Below are 19,109 nucleotides of genomic sequence, written 5' to 3'. Positions count from 1 at the left end.
TAAGCCATAACTGGGGAATTATTTAACTATCATGAACCAGAAAGAAGCAAACTAGTCAAGCTAATTCAGGATGTGAACAAGATGTCTTGTTTCCATCATTAATATAATATTGATTCTGCTTGCTCACTGTTTGATAAGTGGTTGGTGTGTCTTTGTTTTACCAACAACATTTACTTTTGCACATGCTTGACAAGCATCAAGCTTCAAACATTGAAACGGCAAAGTCATGAAAAGGCATGTGGGTCATGGGAAAATCTCAAACCTGTCATCTTAGTACCAACTGGGCTGTCCATGTCTAGATATCCATGTGCTACAAAACTGATTAAAGCACTGGGAACCTATTAGATAAAACTTATGTTTGTAGATTTGTTCTTTCTAACATTTTGTTCACAATAAAAGTAGGACACATGTTTATTTTTTAACTTGTAGATGACTTCTTCCGGATTTAATGAATGTGGTTAAGCGTTACAGTAATAACTTTCCCTCCTTGATGTATGTCACATTAGTCAACAACCAAACATAGTTTTTTATAACTAAAGATTTATTTTAACCCCTATTTAAATAGTTTAAGGTAGATGTACGTATGTGTATGAATTATGTTTGCACCCATCCATATTAAAATAATATCCTTGTCTATTTTTAAACTTTTAAGTTAAAGTGTTTTGACATGGCAAATGTTTAAGGATAATTTCTAAAGCAAGCAAAGTCTGTTTCTGTAATGGTTCACTAGTATAATATTCATCACCTTTTTTGTATTTTTTTTTTACTCATTTATAGTATTTATTTAACATAAAAGATTTAAAAAAGCATCACTTCTTGAGAATGGGTTTTACATGCCACATGGCTAATCCCCAAATATTTGATGAGATTCCTAACATTTTTTTCATGTGTATGCGGTTTGCACCACCAACCTCAGAGCCTTTAATGAGCGGCATCACTGTTGCAAAACGGCACATGCTTCCTTCAGCAGGTGGTTTACACTCCTGATCCTCAAATCAACACTCAATATGCAAAACATATCTTTGGAAAGACAAGAAAAAATTCTCTGGATTTGGCATGTACAAAAAAGTGGGGGGGAAAAAGGGAAAGTAGAAAAAAAAAAAAAAAAAAAAAAAAATATATATATATATATATATATATATATATATATATATATATATATATATATATATATAAGCTGGGTTAGAATTAACACTTCTAATCTAATGCTTTGTGACTCAATCACTAAAAAATAAACCTGCATCCCTATTTTTATGATTTAAAAGTAACATATTTGGCCAAACTAGACAGTTTTCCCCTAACTCATTGATGTGCATCAACAATTACTACAGCTCTCTGCTATATTAGTTAGAGATGCACCAATCCAGTTTTTTATCAAATAACGATACCTTGGCTGAGCATGTCTGATACCCAATACCAATGCGATACTACTGCTGAATGAATGAATCATTTATCTCACATCAATAAGAAATAAATCAAACTTCCATGTACAGCAGTTATTTTAAAATGTAATATATTAGCTGCCTTAAACACTGTGGATTGCTGTATCTCTATTTTTGGATATGATCTTAATAAAAACTAAGTGGTTGGATCAGAGTTATTCATCGTTTAACGTTGAAGCTGATATCTGATTCAGGAACCAGATCAGTGCCTCCCTGATCTGAGTGAAAGGACTTTAAGGCATAGCAATATTTAAAAAAAAAAAAACCCTGTGTAAACCTTGATAACTTATCGGTCTGTGTGTTGTACCATGGTGATCTAACAAAAACTCGTTTATTTAAGATGTTAGTTTAATATGTCCTTTAGTAATTTGAGAACCCATCTTTGGGCAAACAGTTTCAGTCTGGATCTGTACCAGAAGCATGTCCTAAAGCAAGACATGAGTAAAGATTGATAACCTGTCTGTGCTCTGTTTGTTTTCCCCACCAGGAGCAGACTGTCTCAGGACGCTTTAAGCTAACCCAAGAACATGACTTAGCTTGAGACCAGGACAAGAGACACCTGGGCGGAACTGCGCTGGTGTTGGTTCCCCCAGTTTCCCCCCACAGGACAGACTCGTGCAACAGTGCCTGTTCACATTCGTATCATTTACAAGTCCCGTCCTTCCCGTTCTGCCATCTGCCCCAGTCCATGGATTCTTACAGCTTGCACATTGAGAGAATGAGCAACGTGGACCTGCATCCTCTTAGTCTGTCAGTAAGCCGGCTTTCGCCAGCCAAATCCCACAGCAGTATTGACCATATAGCCCACCACCAACACGGCAAAGGAGACTCTGCATATAGCTCCTTCTCGGGTGGGTCAACTGCTCCGGACTACCCGTCTCCCTTCCTCTCTGATGACTTGCAGTCGAGCTCCATCAGTCAATATGCAGACCTTAAATATGTGAAGTCCTTTTACAATCCAGCCCAGTTCTTGAATTCAGACTCAAAGACCATGGATCAGCTCTACCTCTCAGTTGAAGCTATCTCACAGCAGTATCGCAACAACATGGATGTGAACTACTACAACCACAATGGCAGTGAGCGATTGCGCACCAGCAATAATGCACACCTTAAAAAAGATCTACATTCAAGGACTCTGTCCCAGAATGCTCCTGCTCCCCCAGTCCCAGCTCGGATTGATAGTTTTATTGCCACTAAAAACTTGGAGAACAGCCGATTTAACCTTCAGGGTACTGAATTTAATCCCCTGCCTCAACCACCTCAGCAGCAGCTCAGACCCAATGGCCGACCCCATTCTAAAAGTCTAAACGCTCCAAGGTCTGACACGGCGATCCCAGATAAAGGTGTGAACTCTGAGACAGTGTACTCGGTATGGAAAGGCTCGCAGGAGGTGCAGCAGGCCCTGCATCCCCCAAGCTACCGGTTGCACCTCCAGCTTCACAATCAGTCAAGGATGAGCCCACAAAACCCTTCCATTGTGGACAACAATGCTGCCTCTGAGCTGCTCAGGTCATCAAACACCGTGAGCCGATCACCACCTCCAGGCAGAAACCAGCCTGAACATCCGACACCCAAACAGCTTTCTGCCAACAGTGGCTGTAATGGAGACCCTCAGAACAAACCCAGTGGTCATTTTCGAAGTGAGCGCAAAAGAGCGCACTCGGCTCAAGAAAGGTGTGCTGGTTCAGAACCGCAGCGAGCCCCTAGCCCCTGGAACAGCAGTCAGAGTTTGCTTAGCAGCAGCATTAAACAAAAGGGACAGTTCTACTTTGTCACAGGAGTGTATAAACCATTTGAACCTGGGATGAGGACGCACTCTGCAACTATAAGTGGTACAGAAGCTGTAAAGGAGGTCTCTGCTGTGTTGGAGACACACAGACGAGACAAAGAGCGATCTCACAGTACAATGGATCATTTTTTTAGTTCTCACCCCTCCAGCGGTACCATTCCAGAGGATGAGGAGGTTTTTATTTCTGAGGATCAGGGAGTGGACCCAATGTCCAAGAACCTGGCCCACATGAATCACAGACCGCCCAACATTTCACATGCCGTGGAGGAAAGTCGAGATATTGGCCGGCACACTGCAAGCAATCCAATATTCTACTGTGGACCCGACAGACAAAGTCCACCGGATTCAGCCGCTCAGCAAAACGAGGTCATGCTGATAAGCAATGAGCCCACAAACTACAAAAAGAGGGACGATCAAGCAAACAGAGGGAAGCGGCAGACTTCGGAGGACATTGCTAGTGAGAGGATAAACAAAGAGACTACTCCCTTGCTGTATCACCTTACCGGTGCCAATCGAGCAGTTTTCCAGCCCAAGATGGATCCTGAATTCAATGGAAGGAAGGAAACGGGTCTTAATAAATCTGTCCAGGGAGATGTAGGAAACGATGAGAGACCTGCACAAGGTGATGTTTGCCAGAACCCCAGGGGAAAGGTCCAGCCCGTAGCTTGTGGCACGCTAGACGATTCTTTTAAAAAGTACTACAAAGAAAAGCTTAAGGATGCCCAGAGCAAAGTCTTAAGAGAGACATCATTTAAGAGGAGGGACCTGCAGCTGCCTTGGCCTCACAGCTTAACGCAAAACCCCGACTGTAGACCTGCTGCGCTTCACTCCTTTTCCTCATCACAGGACTCTGAGATATCAACAGACACAATCACCCCATCATTAATATCTGAGGGGAGCCTTAAAGAGGTCTGGGAAAATCCAAAGGAAATTGATAAATTACCTGAGAGGGAATATGGGAGGTTGGCAAATGTGGCCCAGCCTCAGGTGCCACGCATCGGAGGCAGAAAGAGACTGACTCCAGATCAGAAGAAGATTTGCTTCTCTGAGCCAGAGAAACTCAACCAAGTAGGTACCACACCCAGCCACTCGGCCTGCCGCTCCTTTGGGAATGAAAGCGAGGGATTGTTTACGGCTGGGTCTGAGGGAGAGGAGGAGATGCAGCAGGAGGAGCATGGACTGGTTGCAGCTCGGAGGAAGGTGTTTGAGTCAAGAGGTCGTGCCTCGTCTGTCTCAAGTGCGTCAAAGACAAACCTAAAGCATCTGCAGCAACAGGCCCTCATGGAGTACATGGAAAGAAAGACGGGCCAAACGGTGGCTGAGCCGCAGCTCCCAGCACCTCCTCTCCCAGCTCCATCCAGACAGAGACATTCTCTTGGGGAGAAACCGTTTGACTGGGGATCTCGCCCACAATCGTTGAATCATGAGAAACACGCAAAGAAGAAACACCATAGACCGCACTCCGCCGGCCGCATCCTTGATTCCCCGAGTAGCTCCATGAGGTACCTAAAATATTCATGCAAATAACCTGATGCTTCGACACTAACTCAGAAGTATAACCGATGTTGTTTAACTGTTCCCTAACAGGTACGCCCAGTTCTTCTCTGCACAGTCCTGCTCAGGCTACTATCCTGGCCACCAAAACGCCTCTAGAATGAGGGAGAGCCAAGGTCCATCTCAGGGAAAATCAGCGTCTGCAGAGAGTCTGTTGGACCAGCGAGAGCCAAGCAATCTGCTAAGGAACAGATCCACATCCACCCCGCATACAGTTCAGGTACAGCACTGATAGTATCAGTACTTTTTAATTTAGAAAATTGTAGCTTTATTTCTACTTCACCCAAACACCTTTTAATGGGATTTTTTATTAAGATATTTAAGTCTAAGAATTTTCCCATTTTCTCTTCAGGGAAATGACATAAAAGATGATCCACTGCCAGTTAAAACTGTGGAAACCCAGAGGTATGTACGACTGCTGTAGCAAAATAGGGAGAATATCTGTTTGGTTTGTTTTGTTTTAAGGTTAGGAGGGTATTAGGTTGATAATGTGTCCCAGGCATAAACGAACTTGTTTCATCCTGACGCCTAAAGGGTTACCACTTTATAGAGACTTACACCAAGACAATATTTCTTAAAATCGTTCATATTTAAATGTTCATTTTTTATTTCATTCCTTCTGTTTTATTTTTTTATTTTTTTCAGCTGCCAGAAAAATGAAGCAGTGGAGACTTCGGAGCGGCGGTCCGTTGAGGGCCAGCAGCCTTCTCGTAAGGTGGGACCCAGGGGGAAGTCCATGGAGGAGCTTGGAGCTTTAAAAGTAGCTAAAGTGTCGGCCTTGAGCAAAAGCTCTGACCACCTGGACCAACTGTGCAAGAATTCAGTCGAGACTCCGGCCATTAGCAGAAATGTGAGGAGTGCTTCACACTTCTTGGAAGACAGAGATGCTAGACGACAGGAAATGAGAAAGGAAGCAGAGTTTGTAGGTCAGAATAACTCTCAGGGACAGAGCCAACACCAAACCCAGAAACACTGTCCAGAGGAGGATACAGCAGGAGACAGAAGCTCAGGTCGACCCTTCTCTCCCGTCTCCAGTGGAGAACCTAATGAGACATTTTCTAATCCTCCCAACCTCAGAGGACAAAAGCTCAGTGAATGGGAGATCGCTTCCACATCCAACCAGACGAAGCTTCCTGAGAGCGTCCCTATCTCCAGGTAAGAGGAGACTACTTAAGTATCCCAAACATGGCTTTATATGTCATACTTCATTCACTTTAGGTGTTATCTTTCTGCCTGATTATTTTCTACTTTTTATTTCTGTTAGAGGTGGGTCTTCCTCTGGATTAGAGAGAGAGCAAACAGTGAACGAATCAAGCAGCGAGATGAACCACGAAGTTTCCCTGAGCTGCGGCATCACCACTGATCGGTCGCTGTGGATTCTCCCACCAGAAGAAGAGCTTAAAGGGGGGTTCCTCACAAATGTTTCAGACGAGCCTGGCAGTCTCATCTCCACGCAGCAGACCAAGGACTCCTCTGTGTCTCCCTCCACGTCATTCTCTGAGGAAGAAGTCAGTCAGCAGGCAGATGAGCAGAAAGATGTGGCCCCAGAGGCTGAGAAAGCAGGAGAACAGGAGGAGACGCCAGAGGGAGAGATGGACAAGTCTGCCAAGAAACCCAAGTGGGAGGAGCTTGTAAAGGCAGTGGTCAAAGCTGACCAGTCACTGGCAAGGGTGCTCTGTCCACTGGCCAATCGTAAGACGGCGCTGATGCTGATGGAGCAGCTTCTGTCGGAAGACACGCTGCTTATGGAGGAGCACTACAAGAAGAAACAGGAGCAGAAAGGAACAGCCGAAAGGTGAATTTAGTGAATTAAACAGATCATCCTGTCATCCTTCCATATGACAATAACTTCTTCTGCTATAAAAAATAATTAAACTAACATGTTTTAAACTATTAGGATAATGGAGTCGACAAAAGTTACAGGTTAAAACTGACTGCTGTATAAATGTTTCCATGAAACCTTAAACTGGCTCCACTACTGAGCTCTTCCAGTGATGCGTTGCATTTCGTTACGCCACATGTGCAGACACACCTGCTTATTTACTTACTGCTGCACGTCTGCCTGGGTAATCAGATACATGCAGACAGTGCTCTTCTGTTTCTTGGCCTTTCTCAGACTGCTTCAGGCAAACATACTAAATCTGACTCAGCAAAAATGACATTTATTCCTGATCACATCTGAACTTCAATAACAGGAGAGACTGCATGGATGAATGAAGATGTGTTGACATAAACATATTTCTGTCTCTAGCAACGAAGCGAGTGAAGGAGCCGAAGCATCTCTGTGTTTGCCTGACTGCGACGGCCAGAAATCTCAGTTTTCAGACGAGCAAAGCCAGGCTGACATCACTGAGAAGAAGGTAATAACCAATGTACTCAGAAGAATTCAGATTTTATTTTAATCATTATAAAGGCAATCCTTGAAATTGGTAAAATGTTTTAGTCATAAAAATACACACCCAGGTTTAAACTGTTGTTTTCCACTGCTTCATCGTTATATGAATACGAATAAACCAGCTGTCTTTGTAAATAATCATTTACAGACTACTTTGGTTTAACATTTTCCTTTAGGCAAAACTGGTGATTTAATATAAATACCATCTGGTTGCTATTTAGCCTAAGTGGACCCATTTCACTACAGATAGCTGTCTCTTATCACATGGTGTTCTTTCTGCTTCTTATCAGTGTCTCTAGCTTGTATAATATTTGGCTTTGCAGCTAGCTCTCGTTTTTCTTTCTGGCTGCCCTGCAGACTCTCTCCTGTAACTTCATATCTTTATTCATAATCATTTGCAGGCCTTGCCATTTCTGCATATTCAACATTTTTACACCAACCTTCATCTATTTCACTGTGATACAGCAAAGTCAAGTAGTGCAGAATTATGAAGTGGATGGATCAAAATGTTGAAGCTCTTTGGCGAGGACTTTTAGGCGTGTCTTTAGATAATACAGACTCATGGATTTTAAGATTGTTCTACCAGGTTTGAACACCAAGAGTCTGAAATTTGATGCTGTTTTTTTGCAAAACGGCTCAATTTTCTTCCAGTATCACTCTGTAATTAGCTCCATCCATCTTTCCATCGATTCATAACAGCAGCCTTATGCTGCCACCAGCTCTTGTGGGGTTGGTGGGTTCAGATTGATCTGCTCTGTTACCTTAAATCCCTCGTAGAATTGTTGCATTCTGATAATAATTCCTAAATAATAACTGAACTTTATTGATCCCACTTTAGAGAAATTTACCTCTGCATTTTAACCCATCCCATTGGGGAGCAGTGGGCTGCCTCTGTGGGGCACCCGGGAGCGCTGTGGGGTTAAGGGTCTTGCTCAGGGACCCAGGGTACAGGCCCTGGGCATTGAATCGGGTACTTGCTACCTTCTCAGAGCACAAGCACATGGCTCTAACCACTAGGCCAACAATCCCCCATAGTTGGGTTGCAATCTAATCTTTCTCAAGGCTGTAACGGCAAGAACCTAACATGTAATAATATTTTTGGCGCATCTCTGCTTTATTGCAGCGTTTGTTGGTATCTTATGTCAACGAGCGCCTCCGTTCCCTGGAGGAGTCGCGTGACGCCCTACAGGCAGAGGTGGAGGAGAACACGGCGCTCGGAGAGGCCATGAAGCTGCTGGTGCGAGAGCGTTGTCAGCCAGTGGAGCTGGAGAGGTACAACCTGTTCATCGGGGACCTGGAGAGGGTGATCAACCTGCTGCTGTGCCTGTCTGCCCGTCTGGCCAGGGTCCAAAACGCCCTGAGCGTCGTGGACCAACACACAGATGCTGAGGAAAAGGTAGGAAACCACTCCATGATTCTCCTTCTATCTGTAGCAGTTTAATTTTTCACTCTCTACATAAGGTCATTTAGATTTTTATCAAAGGAAATCTTATCAATGAGTTAAAGACTTGATAACGATCTGCAAAAGTCCTCAAAGCCCTACCACCAGCTCTGCATGTGATGTTTCCCTCCACACTCCTGCCTTTCCCTGGTGATGCTGTTTACACATACACAATGATGCGTGTGAGTAAAAGCAGACCGTCAGCAGGTGCTTCTGCAGACACGTTATTTTATGTAACCATACAGATTTCTTGATTTACAGCAGCTCATTCAAAGCAGCTCTGATACCTTCAGCTTTAATCTGGCTGTGTTTGCTTTTGCCACAGCAAACAGACCAGTAGGGAAAAGTTGAAGGGCAGCTTTAATGAAGTCAAGGTTTCTATGTAGAATGTAAAAAAAAAAAAAAAATGCTTCTTCATTTATCTGTATTTAAATTATTTGAATTTTTGCCTTTTAATTATCTTTATATATTTTTTTCTCTAAAGAAATCATCATTCCTATGATAAACCTGACATGATGTGGCTTATTGTCCCTCTGGATGTCACGTCTCTCGCTGTTTATTTCACCCCCAGCTCACGTTTGCATATTTATTTGATTTGCAGAGTTATTCCTGAAAGATGTCATTGTTCATGTGTTCATCGGCCGAACATGACAGCAGAGCGTGCTGCACACAGTTAGAAGCTCATTTGCTGTCTTGTCGTTATCAGCAACAGCGCTATTTACACTGACTCACCGAAACTCTGGCCCGGTTTCGATGACATTTCTACCCTGCCCTCTGTTGACATAAGGACACACTGCAGCCACGGACGTCTGATGCTACAACTTTCACAGCTTCCTATTAGATCAAACAAAAAAAAATATCTTGAAAGTGAAATCATTGCAGCAGGAAAAAATGCAAAGATTTTTAGTTTATTTTCCTTTTATAACCTCAATTTGAGCCTACACTGCAAAAATTGAAATCTAAATAAGCTATTATTTTTTTTTAAATAAGTGCATTTTGTCTTGAATTGATGAGTTAAGTGAGACACTTTGCCAATGGAACAAGACTATTTACATTTAAAATAAGAACAAGCAATTGCATCGTCTTATTACAAGTGCATATTATCTAATTATCTTATTTTAAGAGTAAAATACTAATTCCATTGGCAAATCATGCCATTTAACTGCTAAAATTAAGGGTGAATACACTTAATTTAAGACATTTGTACTTATTTCTAGATCATTTTTGCAGTGTATTTATTTATTTATCTGTGTATTATAACCTGTTAAAACTAACTTGTGCAGAATTGTTTTGCACAAAAAATTGCTAAAATTTTTCATTTCTATAAATAAAACCATTAAAACGTTTCATGGATTTGATTTCAAGCTTTTAAACTTGCAAAACCGCCTGGTGTTGCTTAACAGCTGCAGTCTTTAGAGGTATGGTATCTCTCTGCAAGCTGAAACTGTTTCCAATTTTTCTTGGCAAAAAAGCCCAAATTTATTTAAACTGGATGGGGTGCATCTTCAAACTGAAACCAACATGGCGTTAAAATAAATCTTCCTGGTTTTCCTGAAAAACACCATCCCTACAGCATGATGCAGCAACCCAACAGCTGACTTTAGAATGCGTTAAACTGAATAAACCTGGTCTGTTTATCGATATGATGAAGGCATCTGGTTGAGGTTTTAAGGGTGTCATAGTAAAGGGGTCTTAAATACAAATGCATATTATACTTTTAACAAATATGCAAAGGTCTGCATTGAAAACATTGATGCAATTAATCCACATTTACTTCCTTCTCAACTTTTACATGTGTTTTTGGAAAAGAAAAGCAAGTGTGTTTGTATAGAAGAATATCTGTAACTGTTTGACGGTTTAATGTTGCAAACTGTGATATTGGGATAAATGTTTGCAACAAACTTTGGAGCTTTTTAACGTTAAAATTCCATAAAAACAAATAATTCCTGGTTATAACTAATCAAACAAGTTAGTTGTTTTAACATTTTTGAAAGCTGTAAAAGGACCTTTAGCTGGATGGAATCTAACAGCTTATTTGTTTCCATGCAGGAATCTCTGGACAGTCGCCACCGTCTGCTGTGCAAACAGAGGGAGGATGCCAAAGATCTGAAGGATAACCTGGACCGCCGAGATAACCTGGTCTCCACCTTCCTGTCGCGTCAGCTTTCTGCCGAGCAGCTGCAGGACTACCGGCGCTATGTTCAGACCAAGGCTTCACTCCTCATCCGCCTGAAGGACCTGGAGGAGAAGCAGAGGCTGGGAGAGGAGCAGCTGGAGTCGCTTTCTAACAGCCTGAATATTTGAAGGAACTTTGGCTCAGTTTGCCTGGTAGAGATCATCCAATCATGACTCCCACATCTCCTTTCATATTATCAGGAAGGAAAGAACTGCTAAGAGTCAAGCGAACCTTTTCCGCCCATCCCAGTTTGCACAATCAGCAGTGCTCATTAAAACGTGTCTTAATATTGTACATGTATTTCAACGTTAAACGGAGCTGAACTTTTTCAGTGTGCCTTCACATGTTATTGTAGCTGTTGAATATTTCTTATTAGAGCTGCTGTGCAGAAACTGGTAGCATATCAGATAGTTTCCTTTGTTTTTCACTGAGACAACAGCCCTGCATCTATGGGAACCGACCATAAGCTTTAAGATCATCTCTGAGCAGCAATGAGGCTCCAGTCGCCACACAGAGGGCGGGCTGCTGTATCATCTATCATGTCAGGAAGAATTTAGATGTTGAAGAATTTTTGGTTGTCTGTATTTTCATATGCATTTCAAATGAAGACACCGGAAACCAAAAAAAAAAAGTTGAATGAAAAAAAAAAAGCACTTTTTAAAGAATGCACATTACATCAAAACAGAGACTAAATAGTTTCCAGTGAGAAGGCCTTACTCCATCCGTTAAAGCTTTTATTTTATTTTTTTTCTGTTTGGATTTGTTTTAACTTTTACAACTTTGTTCAGGCTCCCTTTAGGGTTTTATCCATTTTCATGTCTGGAATAGAAAGAATATGAGGAATGCAGAGCACAATCATGACCAAAGGCAAAGAAGAGACTGGAGAGTGTAAACATGAGCTTATAAAGGGAGGATGGATGTGCTAATTAATCCAGTGAAGAGAAAGAAGTTATAAGATATTTAGTCTGCGTACAGTATGTTACAGATTTACTATAATATGGAAGGGGGGAAAAAACCGTCTAAATCAAGGTAGGAATCCAACTGAATCAGCAGAAAACTTATTAGCAAACAATGCAGTGGTTGTTCAAGCCTACTTTTTACATTAAAGGTTTTGAAATATTATTTCAATATAATACATCAGACCTCACACGTTTAACCCATAACAATACCGACAGTCATGTTTGTGGTCTGGCTGGTGACTCTGCTGAAGCTAATGTCCTGTATATTACATTGACTGGATTTCTCTTCTTTCAGATATTTGTTGTTTCTTCCCAATAAATCCCAGGTTCTATTATTTATTAGTTTCATAATCCAGTGGTTAAAACGTATCCCGATTATCCCGAGATGGAGACTAAAATTCCTCTTCCACACCTCAGTTCACTGCTGGTTTCACCAACATAAGTTATAGCTAGTCGTCTTCTTTAACCCTAACTGTCCATTTGCCACCATCTCATAAAAAAAGGCATGCTTGTGTCATGGAAATAATCCCTTCCATAATTGTCAACAGATTTTTCAAAGCAGCCTTTATCCATGCATGATAGGACGCTCCAGTGACTCAGATGGCTTCTTCAGATTCTCTTAGAATCACTGTCTACTTCCAATTTGATCTAAAGACTAGTCGTGATTCATTTTTATTCAGAGTTTTCAGGCCTCCCAACTCTGATGTCATGTGCCCTTTAAGAAAAATATAGGGTGATGCAGAGTGTCTCTCCTGCCATCAAGTCTCTCAGTTGATGATAAACCTCCTACTCTGTCTGTATATTGCAGAAGCAACATCTTCTACTTGAAACACTTTTTTTAATAGGACTGAAATAGTTTTCTGTTGAGGTGTCTTTATTTCCAGCTCTTTTTGGTACTTGAATTGAATCAAATACCCATCCACATGGAGCCCTTATTCTGCATTTGGTTCATCCATGTTTGTTTTGTTCTTTGTGTCATTGTTTCAAGAAGTGATCCCCATGTTATTATCCCCTCGGGAAATGATACCTGCTGGCTCTGGTCTCCCATATTTAAATGTAATTTTGAATCGATGAGAAAACATGCAGTTCTTTAACCCTGACAGATTTTTTTTTCCCTTTTTGTTGCTTCAATTTTTTTCACCTATGTCCTTCAACATTTGGTAAACAGCTTGCTCTTCTTTGTCTTTTTTTTTTTTTTTTTTTTTCAAGTGGTAAAATAAAAAAAAAAAACTTATGCTGTTTTCTGCATCTGGCTGGAATCCCTAAATTGTGCAAAACTTCTGACAAAGACGACCAAACAAAAAGACTTGAAGAAAAGGACAAAAAAAACTGCATCACAAAAGAACAGATATAAAAATCCCAGTTTTTGAATTTTAACGCTGCTCTGATTCAGTCAATCCAGTTTTTTGTTTGGATTATAGAAATATTTTTTATGAAAACCAAGTTAGAACGACCTTTTAACCCGGTGGGAGAGTAATCATGGCAAACAGTTCAACATTTACTTTCACTTCTTCGTCTCACACCCATTTTCTCTTGTGATTGTTGGTTTGCGCCTGTTTGGGATTTTTAAAAAATCCATGATGTTTGTATTATTGTGAATAAATTAAGCATTCACTGATCTCCTGTCGGTCTTTGTTTTATGCAGATTAAAGGTGCAGATTTTTGCTTAACTGAACACAATAGATCAAATTCAGATTATTTTATAAACCTTTGGAATCAGTTTGCTCCAAACACTACAGAACAGTACAAGAAAGTTACAAGTTATTTCCTTTTTTTGTCCTTTTCATATATGTGGTCGACTGTATTAAAGTAATGGCAAAGGAGGCCACATTTGGTTCACTATGAAGGGACAGTTTGGTTGATTCAATCAGAGCTCGCTTCTGCCATCTGCAGGCAAACCAGTGCACTTTGTTTTCTTAACGAGGGATCAAAAAAAAACATCTATGTTCCAGCTAATTTAATCTTTTAGGTGTCACTAATGGTGTTTAGTTTAGTTTAAACAAATAAATGTAAGAACATTTTTAGACTAAGAAGTAGCAAAAAGAGTAAAGTGTATTGTGGAAGCACAGCTTTTCCACTTTTTTTTATATTTTGAGATGAATCAACAAACAATATATTTTAAAAGAATTTTAGGTGATGTACACCTAAAATTGCAAAATATAATCAGAATGAGATATGTGTTGGGTTTTTTTTTTTCAAAATGGTTGCCAAATACAAATATGAAATGTTTGGCATGTTTTTGATTCAGCCCCTTTTACTCTGGTACCACCAAACGAAATGAAAGGCAGCCCAAAGCTGTCTAAAGGTCATGTCTATAGCTCTCATCTGTGTGATTTAATTTAACTTCCTTTGCCCTAGAAGTCATGAGAGCACAAAGAGCCCTGCCTTGTAGTACAGGGCGCAGAGCAGACATGTGAAAGGAGCTCTTGCCTGAGTAGAGTCTCAGTCATTCTGTCATGGCAACCACAAAACAGGCTTAACTCAGAGGCTTTTGCTCAGTTTTTGTAAAAATGCTTCAAACATATCCAGTTGGTGGCTCCCACTAGAACAACCTGTAGTTGAAGCACATGGAGGCCCATCCTTCTAAACACCTTCCTAGTCAGATGCAAATCAACGACCAACCCACTGTTTTCATTCAGTGGGAGTTTTCTGTTTGCCCACGTAAATCAAAATGAAACTGCGTATGCAATTTCTTTAGAATTGAGTTTTAAGGCAGGGCTGTGGATGCTTGGGAGCTGAAACCTCAGACCGCAGACTCTGTTCAGCCATGCCCGTTTTTTTTTTTTTTTTAATACAAAGATGGCTTCCTTCACCCCTCTTTAAGGATCAACTGTCGAAGAAATGAAGATCTTGGTAATCAAAGGTTGAATCTTTCCCCAGATCTGCTGGCTCTCCTCTTCAGCCTCCTGCATTACTAAAGCTGTGGTTTGTTTTCCCTGACATTGATTTGCATCTTGCTTAGAATGTGCCCAGAAGGATGGTGCTCCATGAAAACAGCAGTGCTCCAAATACATGTTGCTCTAGTGTGAGCCCCCAGAATTTACAGACACCTAAATAAGTTTTAAATATTTAATAAAAACAGTGAAGAACAGTTTTTTGGATCTCCAGGTAGAAGAGACCAAATCTGATGTCTACATAGTGATACACGGTAGTGGCAGCATCATTCTGTAGGATTCTCTCAAACATTTTAATAATACTTTCTGCAGAAGGCAATATAAGTTTGTTTTGCACCATTTATACACAAAGCAATAGCCCAGTTTGAAAATAAAAGAACAGATATAAAAAAACGTTATATTGTTAACAAGAAACCTGTTTTTGAATTAACAGTCTTAAATTTCCAATATGGTAAAAATTTGCAGATTTAATCAGTTATGAGAAAGTTGCAGAAAAGAACATTAAAATATCCCAAATGAGCTAACAGATTCTGCATATCTAGCTTTGTAAAGCATAGAAACTAATTGCTGCTTTATTGTTTATCCTGGGAGCGCTGGGTAAGCCATGATGGCCTGAGAGGTTTGGATCTTTTCTTTCAGTAAAACGCAGCTGCAAAGATGTTAAAAAACTAAGAAAGAAGTTTACATTTTCTGTTAAAATCCCTTTTTATGTTGACGATGAAAATATATTCCTGTTAATTTATTCCCTCTCTACTTGCCAAAATGAGCAAGTTAAGCATCCGTGCACATTTGTTTTTGTAATCACAACTAACAAAAAAAAGAATACAATTTTTTAGACAATGAGATTTAACATTATTTAACTTTAGTAGATTTACAATCGATTGTTAATATTTTTGTGCCACAAATTGTGCAGGATTTAGTCAATTAAACGGATAAATGATCTAGTAATAAGTAAATATTTCTTAAATTAAATGTATTTACCCTTAATTTGAGTAGGTAAATTAGATAGTTTGCTAATGGAGTTAGTATTTTTACTCTTAAAATAAAATAATTACATAATATGCACTTGAATTAAAACAATGCAATGGTGATTTTTTTATTTTAAGAGTAAATTGTCTTGTTCCAATGGTAAAAATGTCTCTTTTACCTCCTCAATCCAAAAACAAATGCACTTTCTTTTAAGAAAAAAAGGATTTTAGATTCCTCTAAGTTAAAGAAAAAGCCAACACCCACGATTTCCTCTATGAATCCTACCTGCTTGTCTAATAACCTGTCTTTCTGTTGCATACAGATGAGTGAGATTCAGTTACTCAGTGACGTGTTGACAGGTATATTATCGGACCTTGAACCCAGCCGTAGTCGTTTCCGTCTTCCTCTGCTCTGTAAACAGGACTAATCATCTCCAAGCTCAGCTCATAGATCAGGGCAATGCTCCCTGTATTTACCACTGCTTCTTTTTACCAAACAGCTAATGAGAAAGGTGAGGTAGGAGGACCTATAATGATAGAAGCATAGGAGAAATGGAGCCTAACTGAGGCAGTTATGCAAAAAATAAAGAAGGTCTTTGTCAGAAAGAAGGCTGCAGTGATCATAGTGTAAGAAATCAATAAAAAGGTTTGGAAACACAAATCGTGCTTCAGTTTATTTATTCATTTATGTGTTCAAAAAAACAGGAGATCTAAAATGGATGATTCAGACACAGATCCGTCTGAAGGCTCAGGTTTCAGCCTGAACTCTGCACTCCCCACCCACAGGAATGTTAGCACACCTTGAGTCAGCCTCCCACCCCTGCCATTCAATCATTACTCAACACACCCATGCAGATTAACCAAAGATTGTCCTCGGACTAAAAATACATGTAAGGATGCAGATCAGCAGGATCTAGAAGACAAAACAGTCTGCACATTCTTCTCTTTGTCACCTGGTCAGACATAAAGTCAACTAAACAATCCATTTCTCCCCTATATGTTTTCTTCTGCAGTTATTGCCTCTCCTCATGCTCTCTTACTGCTGATTCTGTCTTATTATCTGCCAACATGTTGGTTGTCTGCTTCTGGGGTCCGAGTTCTAGATCAATATATCTACAAACAGCAGTAAATGAACTTGGGATCCATTCATAATAATGCTCTGATTCATTTGATCTAAAAGCTGTCAGTACATTCACATATTTATCGTTTAGCTTTCAGCTATATTGTAAACAATAACAAGTGGCAGGGATCATACTATGATTGTCAAATATAGATATTCCTCCACGTATCAAACTACAATAAAACCCACTGAATATCTGTGTATTTATCTGTGCCGCGACAGATGGCCGCTCACGAGGAGGGAGTTTTTCCTCTCCACTGTCACTACAAGCATGCTTAGTGTGAGGGATTGCATTCGCGTCAATTAGTCGATACAATCAACTGGTTTTCCTTAGATAGAAAACTTTGAATTAAATTGACTGTACGATCTGGTGAACTGTAAAGTGCCTTGAGTTGACATGTGTTGAATTGGAGTGAATTGGCGCTATAGAAAAAATAAACTGAATTATAATTGAATTGTGTAAGAAATCAAACACTCTTAGGGGCCAATTCCAGCACAATAGTCCTATAGAGCTGCTTACGTCCTCTTAGTACCTCTGCATAGGGCCGGCTCTACTGGTTAGCTTAGGTCTAATGAGTTTCACATTTCTTTGCACATTTGGAGCCATTTGATATGTTTTGTTAACAGGAAACCTTCAGCACATGACTTTTTGGAATAATGGAAAACTGTCAGCATAGGGGCTGATAGAGCATCACATGAGGGCAGGTAAGCAGCTGGGCTCAGAGCAGGTAGGCCACAAAACATCCTCAAAGAGTTGTCTAAGACTATTTCTGTTGGGGATCTTATCTGTTGGGGATGTTAATATCTGTTCCAATAACATAAGATAAGATAAGGTAGACTTTATTTATTTCACAGTGGAGAAATTCACTTGTCATTTTGGCTCTATAGTCAAAAGAAGGTGCCAAAAGGAGGAAAAGGTGCATGGCATATATACAGTATACACAGTGCGTCCACATAAATATAACAGCTGAAGTCTCTTATTTAACAGGATTATTGCACAGGGTATTGCAAAGGGTATTAAATACTTATTCATATAAATAGGTATGTATATATATATAGTTAGTGCACAGGGTGTTAAATATAAATAGGTTATTTCACAGGGTGTTAAATAAATGCTGAACATTGGACCAAATTTATCCTGAAGAAGACAGCAAAGTAACTCCTTATCAACATCAATAAACATTTTTATGCAAACAGATTTTACTTAGTTAATGACTGATTTTATCTTACTACATGTTGTTCAGCGTCTTATGAATGACTATAAAACTCCAGTCCAGAAATCTCAGCATAACTTTTTGGTTCTGTCATTTAACAGTCATTTTTTCTACCAGAAACTCCAAAGTAGCAAAAATTAGCAATTATAAAATACCAGTTAAACCGTATAAATCTGTAAAAAATAAAAGTTAATATTAACTTATAATCTGTATGTTGTAATATTTGCAGGTCTCAGGTGAGTTTTTCAGGAGGTGTGGCTGTAGAGGAGGATGTAAGGCTTTATTTCTATTTGCAGGATGATTTGGTTTATACTCTGCTGACACAGTAAGATAAGATTCTGAATCCTATAAAAACTCCTGATGGTCTTGATAAGAGCAAATGGATTTAGAAAAAAACAAAATCTTCCCCTCTTAATGTGGGGATTATCTCCTAAGATCAACAAAATAAAAAGAAAGATATGTTTTTGTTGTAAGCGTTCAGTAAAGTTACGGTAAATTGTGCAAATTAAATTCTAGAAGAAGCTACAATAATTGATTTGAATCAATCGATTTAAAAAGTACTTAGTTAATTAAATGTTCTTTAACATTTTATAAGGGGTGTTTATGCTGAAAGCTGTATGTCCTGTAGCAGTCTGTTTCACAGCGGCTCTGCAGAAGCCTCTGACTGCAGACACTGTTGTTGTCCCTTACAGCGATGCTATCCTTAAAGGGATAGTTTAGGTTTCTGGACATAAAGCTGTGTGAAACTTTCACCATCTGTAGCTAAGATGTAACATTGTCACAATCGTCACCACACCTCCTGCTCTGAGAAACATACTAGAGAAAAAGTATTTTTAACACGGTATGGAGGCCGCAAATAATCAAAGGTTTTTAAGCTAGAAAAACTATTCATGGTTTTTGTCAGACTATTTCAACAATTAAAAAAAATCCCAAAGCTATTTCAGATCTTGATATCAATTTGGACATTTTTTTAGCCGCCGAGTAGGAGTGGAAGACGATTCCTGCAAACAGAAATAAATTCAACAGACATTATTAGTGAAAAAAATATGTACTAGCCCTATACATTGTATATATATTCATATATATGTATAACTACAGCGTTGAACACCTGCTCAGGTTGGCTACATACCCAACTTAAAGCTATAATGGAGGATTTT

At 39.7% G+C, this 19,109-nt stretch overlaps 1 protein-coding gene across 3 annotated transcripts in view; it reads left to right on the top strand.

The window, feature by feature from the left end:
• The window catches only part of shroom1 (shroom family member 1), a 32,675-nt gene extending 20,873 nt beyond the window's left edge, over positions 1-11,802 (top strand). For all 3 annotated transcript variants that reach the window (XM_038292069.1, XM_038292070.1, XM_038292068.1), the window contains exons 2-9: positions 1,930-4,733; positions 4,819-5,005; positions 5,138-5,190; positions 5,431-5,940; positions 6,050-6,580; positions 7,037-7,145; positions 8,304-8,576; positions 10,671-11,802. In XM_038292069.1, coding sequence (XP_038147997.1) covers positions 2,131-4,733; positions 4,819-5,005; positions 5,138-5,190; positions 5,431-5,940; positions 6,050-6,580; positions 7,037-7,145; positions 8,304-8,576; positions 10,671-10,925 — 4,521 coding nt within the window. In that variant the 5' untranslated portion in view covers positions 1,930-2,130 and the 3' untranslated portion in view covers positions 10,926-11,802. The remainder of the gene's footprint in view (positions 1-1,929; positions 4,734-4,818; positions 5,006-5,137; positions 5,191-5,430; positions 5,941-6,049; positions 6,581-7,036; positions 7,146-8,303; positions 8,577-10,670) is intronic.
• Positions 11,803-19,109: the final 7,307 nt, after the last annotated feature.

This window comes from Cyprinodon tularosa, unplaced genomic scaffold, assembly GCF_016077235.1.
Source record: "Cyprinodon tularosa strain WSP-4 unplaced genomic scaffold, ASM1607723v1 ctg307, whole genome shotgun sequence".
NCBI lineage: Eukaryota > Metazoa > Chordata > Actinopteri > Cyprinodontiformes > Cyprinodontidae > Cyprinodon > Cyprinodon tularosa.
The sequence above is the reverse complement of the archived record's forward strand: the minus strand, read 5'-3'. Positions and strand labels throughout refer to the sequence as shown.